This window comes from Arachis duranensis, chromosome 8 (genome assembly GCF_000817695.3).
Source record: "Arachis duranensis cultivar V14167 chromosome 8, aradu.V14167.gnm2.J7QH, whole genome shotgun sequence".
NCBI classification, from domain to species: Eukaryota; Viridiplantae; Streptophyta; class Magnoliopsida; order Fabales; family Fabaceae; genus Arachis; species Arachis duranensis.
The window spans coordinates 48,455,555-48,464,030 of NC_029779.3; the positions used below are offsets into that span (position 1 = coordinate 48,455,555).

At 31.3% G+C, this 8,476-nt stretch overlaps 2 protein-coding genes across 2 annotated transcripts; one reads left to right on the forward strand and one right to left on the reverse strand.

Annotated features, from left to right (window-relative positions):
- Positions 1-2,910: 2,910 nt before the first annotated feature.
- LOC107463486 (protein MHF1 homolog) lies at positions 2,911-4,268 on the forward strand (the record flags this gene model as incomplete). The annotated part of the gene is given in 4 exon segments (XM_016082282.3): positions 2,911-3,003; positions 3,126-3,197; positions 3,836-3,916; positions 3,995-4,268. Coding segments are annotated over 4 exon segments (371 nt in total), but the record flags the coding sequence as incomplete, so codon positions are not given.
- Positions 4,269-5,116: 848 nt separating this feature from the next.
- LOC107463586 (xylose isomerase-like) lies at positions 5,117-6,739 on the reverse strand. The gene has a single exon (XM_016082402.3). The coding sequence runs from the start codon at positions 6,666-6,668 to the stop codon at positions 5,238-5,240; it is 1,431 nt and encodes a 476-aa protein (XP_015937888.1). The 5' UTR covers positions 6,669-6,739; the 3' UTR covers positions 5,117-5,237.
- Positions 6,740-8,476: the final 1,737 nt, after the last annotated feature.

Genomic DNA, 8,476 nt, shown 5'->3' on the forward strand with positions numbered 1-8,476 from the left:
AATAATTAGTCTGAATAATGATTATTAATAATTCTAAAGTTATAAAGGTGTCCGATCACTATTGCAAGAATTATGTCGATAATTATGCTGGTTCAAGTGGTCTTTTTTTTAAATTAAAAGTGATACTTAAATCCAAAATTTTTAAATAAAGATGAGAAGACTATATTATTTAAACTATAGTTTGTTAGAATTAGAAGCTCATCTAATACAAATTTATATATGTAGATGTTTTTAGATAGTGTATACTAAAAAATTTGTCGAATTTTTTTTTTCTTTTTGGTTTGCACGAGGATATCCGTCAGGCCAGAAGCTTTTTTCTTTTTGGTTTGCACGAAGGTATCCATCAGGCCGGAAGCTCAATGATTAATCCCTCGAGTACTGTAGAGGCACACAAAGTGAGCGACTCTCACAAGCAAGCAAGCTCCATTCTCATCTTCCAGTGAATATCGAACCAGGAGAGATAGTTAAAGGGACACAGACTCTCATCCATTTGTGCCAACTTGCATTGGTGAATTTGCCAAATTTAAAAGTGGTTACACGGGAATAGAGAGTTTTTTGTGGTTTGCTCTGGACTTTTGTTGTTACGTCCAGAAAAAAAAAATTATTTATTCAAGCCTATTTCATGTTCGACAAAAATGAAGAAACTCATTGCCCTTTTGCCGTATGAGTTTTTTCTTTCTTTTTTTTTTTGTTGACTGCTCTATGAGTTTTGTCAATCTATCCGTATACTCTCTATAATAATAATAAACTAATAAATAATAATAAGTACTTAGTTTTTTTTAGTTGCCTACAGTATTTTTCAACAGCTCCATTTAAAGGTTTGTCGTTGGCCAATGAATTGCTGCATGCACAAGGCGGAATTCGAACCCCAACACTTGGTTAAACGGACGAGTGAGTTGACCACTCGACCAACCCAAATTAATTAAATACTTAGTTTTTTATCCCGAGTAGTTTGTACTTAGCTTTTTTTTTGGACAATCGGCCCATTTTAATACAAAAAAAAAAAGAGTAGCAACTACTTGATGATGAAGAGAAAAAAATTTCAAACTGCATGCTTTAGGGATGGCAACGGTGCGGTGCAGGTAGGGGCAGATTTTTACTCTATCCGACCCTGTCTTATCCTACAATAATTCGTATAGAATCTGTCCCACTCTTATCCACGAGTAGTAAAAAGTTGAATTTTAATCCGTCCTGCGGGTATCTGCTCTGCCTCTACCTGTCTCAAAATTATTAAAATTCAATAAATAAAATAAAATTTTAAAATTTATATAACTATCATCACATACATAACATAAATTAAAGTAAAATTGATATAATATTATCAATTATTTTACTAATTAGTTTACATATATTACACATATTATATATTAAAATTATATATTATATATACATTGGGACGGGTATTACCCAAACCTGACCCGTCCCACACCGCACAAGAACCCACCCCACAAAAAATTCGCCTTCGGTGCAGGACGAATAATTACCCACTTCGAGTGGGTTGGGGCGGAGTGGGTATCCCATACCCACAGATTCGGGTGGTATTGTCATTTTCCTGCACGGTTCGAATCATTGGGACTTGGAAGTGAGCCGAACTAAAATGAATTAGGTCAAATTTAAACTCGACTTATAAAAATTAAGTTCGGTTTATAATTAAACTTGTTAATAATTAAGTGTATTTGCAAAACAAATTTAATTTAACAAAAATTTGCTGAGTTATTTCGACTTCAAGTTTATGAGTTGATACAAATAACATGAATATAATTTATAATTTTATATAAATAAATTATAACTTAAATATAAAAGAATTGTCATTGTCTATCTATTAATTATAATTTATATCCTCTATCATAAAACATAAATTAAAAGTTTTATCAAGTCATTTTGAGAATTTTATCTTTGTAAATAACCTAAAATATAAATTAAGGACATTTCTTCAATTAACCCATATTTTAAATCGATTAGGGTTAATCTCAACTTAATAACTTTCAAAAGAAAAAGACACCCATATAAAGATATGACATACTTTGAAACTGATATAGTATTGAATTCTTTATTATTTTAATTTTAAAAAGTAGTTCAAACATAAAAAATTTTTAATAACATGAATTAATTTTTTTAGTTAAGATTTAAGAACATAAAAAATATTTATCTTTTGTCATTTTTTTAAAGAATAAACTACTAAAAATACATTCGAATAATTTTGTTATTGACAAAAATGTACTTGAATTTTGTTATTAACAAAAATGTCTTTAGATAATTTTTGTTTGGTGACTGAAATAAATTAAGCAAAAGAAAAAATAAAACAAATAAAATAAAAGAACTGCTTAAATAGAAGGACAGTCCCATTTAAGACTACTCAAAATAATATTTCTCAAAAACGAGACAAAATTATCTAACAATAAAAATATATTTCTCAAAAAATATTTTAGAGATTGAATTTTGATGCGATTTTTTGCAAATATGATTAGAAAATGAGATATTAGCATTCTTAAATTTTGATAATTTTTTACTAAGTATATAATTTTTATGATTTTTTAAAAGTATTATTGGTTGTCGACAAAAAAACACACAAAAAATATATGCTTAACAAAAAATTACTAAATTTTAAAAATAAAAATATCTCTTTTTTCTAATCATACTTATAAAAAATCGCATCAAAATTCAATATTTAAAATTTTGTTTGAAAATACATTATTATTATTGGATATTTTATCGCATTTTAAAATTATTTAGAGATATTTTTTGTTAATGTATATATATATATTTTTTTTTGGTAAGCATAGGGGCCTAAGCCCAGAGAAAAGATTTTGTCGGTGACAATTTGGATGTATTTTCAGTATGGCTTTTAAAAATATACTCAAGTCCTTCCGTTTTATCAATGACTTTCTCCATCAGTCCGGCCCAAGAATTAACAAGAAGAAGAACAACAAGAACATGACTCCGAAGCGAAGCTCTTGCGCGATAGGTTCAGACTCTCCGCCATCTCCATCGCCGAATCCGAAGGTAAAACCTTTAATTCAGTTTCCACACACTACGCGATCTCTTCAAATGAATCTTTGTTACTTAATTTCAACGAATTTTCGGAAAATTCGAGTTCCTGATAATTCATAAACGTCGGTTTGCAGCAAGTAAGAACGGCATGGAAATATCTAAAGTACTAGTCTCTTGCATCGCTGATTTGGCATACAAATTCACCGGTGAGTAACTTTTATCAGTTATTGCTTTCACTAATTATGATTTTCTGCATAATAATCCACGTTATATTGGTACCTTTGAAAATTGAAAGAGTGAATAATAACTCAATGTTATACAGTTAGTTTTTTATCATTAGAGATTTTGAGTTATCCATGAGATTCATTTCATGCAGTTATAGGTAATCGGATTCAGGACTAACTAAATAACTGTTAGGGATGGCTGTAATGGACTCCGGAATCTGAAATGTGCTTTTGAATTTTTCTTGATTAGTAACTTTTGAGAGATGAGACGAGGATTCAGTTGTTATGCACAATCACTTCACAAAATTTATGGTTATTCAATTAATTATATGTTACTGAAAACTGTTGAACTTTTAGAAGAACTACTTCGCATTGTAAGATACCTAGATAGAATGTCAAAATTAAGTTCATATTCAGTGCTGTATAATGCGTATTGAGGTGCGAAGAGTCTCTTTAATTTGGAACAAGTAATTCGCATTATTAGGCAGGATTGGGGACTCAGGTTATTAAATTTTCTTAGCTTTTTTAAAATCACCTTTACGCTTATTGTTCAAGGATACACAATATTGATATTTTTCTTGAATTGATGAATTGAGTTAGAGAATATGTTCTGTGTGCAGAGGGGCTAGCCAAGGATCTTCAGCTATTTGCACAGCATGCAAATCGTAAATGTGTGAACATGGAAGATGTCATACTTTCTGGTAAGTATCATTTTCTTTGACTGATTTCAGGGTGAACTGTCCTTGTTCTTTAATCTCATGTATTTTGGTTTCATTCAGCACATCGAAATGAACATGTGTCTAGTTATTTGAGGACATTCTCCAACGATTTAAAAGCGAGAGATCCTTCATCTGAGAGGAAGCGAAAGAAAGAGGCCAAGAAGAATGATAAAGCAACCATCTAGTGCACACGTCTGATATAAATACATAGTACGTTGAACATATTTGGTATTCTTTTTTAAATCTTGGCCTCAAATTTTCCATAATTTTTGGTACTCTATCTCTTTCCTCTACATGTTCTTGTTCTTGTACAATGGAATTTATTGTTCTAACAGGTTCAACCAGAGTTTTTTTTTATTTTATTTCTTTAACTTAACTCACAATTAGGTACTTATTTTATTTATTTAACTTAAATAATTATAATCAATTATACAACTCATACAACGATCCCAGATATATCAAATAAACCAATGTAATTCTTTAAACTTTGTCAACTCACTATACCCAGTCTATTAAGTTACTAAAGACTAAACATCTAAACCTATTATTAACTAACAATAAAAAAGATTAAACTACTAACTTCAAAGTCTAACACTACAATTATGTGCCAAATATTATTGAGTCTGTTGATGTCCTCCTCAAGGATATATTATTGGGAGGCCATATTTTGTGAAGGAACTCGATTTAACACAGTCCAGAAACTCACAAAACTTGAAAAAATGGTTTAAATTACGGATGCTGTGACTTATATATAGCTAATGTGCTTATCTCGCATGTTGAGTCCGTATCCACCACAATTGCATTTATCTCGGATGCAGAAACCCCAAACACGAAATGCACTTATCTCGGATATTTAGTATCTGATATCAGCGTATGTACATATTACGAGTGCATCCGAAATATGACTCATATCCAGCCTATCACTTAACTGGATCTGTGCATCTAAGATTCTAAGATCAGCTCATGTTTTTCGACATTCCTTCAACATCCGAAATATAACTAAAGTTGTATTTTCGTAACTACTTAAATGTTTATTTATTTTAGTAAATATTATATTTATTTAATTTAAATAAAAAAACGCAAGAGAATTGGACACAGAAAGGGTTGTCCTCCTTATATATGCACAAAAGATAATATTTAATAGATAAAATAAAACAGATACCTAATGGACCTAATTATTACTAGGAGTCTACGACAAGCCGACTAGGATTCACATAAATTCGCTAACGTAACGTCTCGTCAGTCGTCCCCTGCGGAAACTAGCAGGTTTTGCCAACCGAGGAGGATGCTAACGATTTTATTCTCACAACGCAGACTGGAGAATCATCTCAGCTAGCTCTTGTTTGGCTGAAGCAACCTTGGGTTCTCCCCATTGCTTAGCTTTCTTCTCCAAGAAGTCAAAGTCAGCTTTACCAGCCTCTATTTGAGCACCAATTTCAGTGTCAAAACTCTGGTATCTCTTCCGAACAAGCTCAGCTAGAGTACCGTCCGCAATTAGCGTAGCAGCATTCTTGAGGCCGCGGGCCATTGTATCCATACCGATGATGTGGGCAATGAACAAGTCTTCAACATCTGTGCTCTCTCTCCGCAATTTGGCATCAAAGTTGAATCCGCCTGGTGCAATTCCACCATTTCTAATCACACTGAGCATAATCATTGTTGCTTCTTGAATATCCACAAGAAACTGATCTGTGTCCCAACCAACTTGAGGATCACCAGTGTTTGCATCAATATTACCCAATAGTCCATTAATCCTTGCAGTTTCAAGTTCATGGTGACAACTATGTCCCGATAAGGTGGCATGGTTGCACTCAATGTTGAGTTTGAATTCCCCTATAAGTCCATACTTGCGCAAGAAATTAGCGGTGGTTGCAGCATCCCAGTCATACTGGTGTTTTGTAGGTTCTTGTGGCTTGGGTTCAATCAGCAGTGTCCCATTGAATCCAATCTTCTTCTTGTATGCAACAGCAGCTTCAAAGAACCTAGCCAAATGATTAAGTTCTCGTTCCATATCCGTGTTCAATAGGGATTGATAACCCTCACGGCCACCCCAGAAAACATAATTTTCTCCCCCCAAATAATGTGTGACCTCCAAGGCTTTCTTCACTTGTGCAGCAGCATATGCATATACACCTAACTCAGAGCTAGTAGCAGCACCATGCATGTAACGAGGATGCATAAACAATTGAGCAGTTCCCCATAGAACTTTTTTATTACTCTGCATCTGAAGCTCTTTGGCAAGGGCAACCACTTCATCCAAGTTTGCATTAGCTTCCTCCAGAGTTTCTCCATCAGGGGCTATATCACGGTCATGGAAGCACCACCAATCAACTCCAAGTTTGTTTATAAACTCAAAGTTTGCTCGCATTCTTCTTTTAGCCATTTTCAAAGAATTGGTACCATCTTCCCACGGCCAGTACTTGGTAGGTGCACCAAACGGGTCTGCACCTGTTCCACGGAATGTATGCCAAAATGCAACACTAAATCTGAACCAATCCTTCATTTTCTTCCCAAGAATTTCTTCTTCTGCGTTGTACCATTTAAATGAAAGCGGATTCTTGCTAGAGGGACCCTCATATTTGATTTTGTTAATGCCAGGAAAGAATTCACCCTCCCAATCTGAATCGTCACATTTACCGACATTTTCAGCAGGGCAAGTTTGAGATTCACCAATCACTGCATAAGTGACGGCTTGTAAGCAAAGAAGGAGCAGCAATATTCCCCACGTTTTCATTTTGATGGATTTCAAGCAAATACCTTGCAGGAAGACAGCGTAGAGAATGATGCAGGTAGAGAGAGAGGAGTGAAGATTCAGCTGCCAAAGAGAGCAACAGAGAATTGAGCTATGAGGAAGCAAATTGGCAAAACGAGATAGAGATTGGAAACACCTAAAGTTGAAAAAAAAAAAACCTAATTTTTTATATTCGAACCTAAAAATAGAGAGAGGTTTACTTGTTGAATAGAAAGTTACGAAATTGAATAGAAAAACTGCTAGCAGCAGCGTGTTTTTATAAGGATGGTTTTTATCTTTTATTTTTGTTAGGGAATCTTTTTTTATTCTTATCTTTTTTTATTAGATAATTTTTTTTATTTAATTTAATTGTTAGATGATTTTTTTTATTCTTATTTTATTTTGTTAGATAACTTTTTTTATTTGATTTGTTTTATTTTTTAATTTTGATGTGTTATGAAAGCTAATAAAGATCTACTGAGTTCAGTCTAAATCTATTATATTTTTAATGTTTAAAACTAAAAATTATTGTACAACAAAAATAAGAGATAAGAATTAAACTTGGAAACTTCAGTAAAATATTTGAGTCAATTAAACTATTTTTTATTTTTTAAAATAGTATTACTAATTTTTTTTATAAAAAATTTGGGGGTGTGGCTCTCTATGGTCTCAACTAGGCTCTATCCTAGTTCTTGAAAATTTAAATCCTCTCAATTCTAAATTTTTATTTTAGAGAATAAGATGAGATCGCTTATCATTGAATGCTTTTTTTCTCATATTTTCTTTTTCAATCTCATCTATGAAATAAATGATAATAGATAATACTTTATCTTCTAAAATAAAATTTAAAATTTAAAGAATTCGAATCCAAATCCAATTCTGGATACCAATATATACCATCTTTCGGTTTGTGGGTAATTAACCACCTTCGGAAACATAAAAAAGTTTAAAATTTAGAATTCTATTGTTTGTTAGCGTAATTTAAAATTTAAAATTCTGTCATTTGTTTTATTTTTGTGTATATACACAATTAGTTATTTTTTATTTTCAATTGAATAAAAAATATAATTATTTTTATGTACTCTCTTAATTTTATTATTGTGTTATTGTTATTTGTGTATCACAAACCAAATTATGCCGAAGAACTTTAACTCAGATAGCATTTTATTCTTTTTCTATTACTAAAGTCTAGAATTTTATGAATGTATTGTATACTTAAAATTAGAAATTGTCCAACCCACTGACCGAACAAAAAAACAACCAATCTATACCTATAAATAGGCCGTACATTTGATATCAACTGAAATAAATAGCAAATCAACATGTATGTTTTAAATTTGCAAAGAGCGATTAATATAATATTATAATGAGTGTATTATTTATTATAAGTAGGTTATAAAATTTTAATTATAATGAGATACAAATATTAAAGAATATTAATAAAATTATTTTTTATTTTATTTTTATTTTTATTTATTTTACAACACAGAATTATATTTAAATTTTCTCACTTGATGAATAAAGCTAAACTTCGATGCTTTGTTTTGACTTGTCTCTTATTTGAGCGGGAATGCGGGATATGGTTCCATGGAGGTGTGTATTTCTCCGCCAGCCGTGGAATGTTGATGTTTTTTTTTCGTTAAATTATTTTGTTATAAAGTGTTATAACATGTATAATTTATATAATATTTTAAAAATCCAACTATATATTACGATCTCACATTTTATATATATATTGGTTAAACAATACTATGTACATATTAAAAAAAATATTATGTACATTTTGTATATATATTGATTAATTTATTTTT

Excerpts from the sequence above, each read along its gene's own strand:
- LOC107463586 (XM_016082402.3), bottom strand. The coding sequence starts at position 6,668 with ATGAAAACGTGGGGAATATTGCTGCTCCTTCTTTGCTTACAAGCCGTC.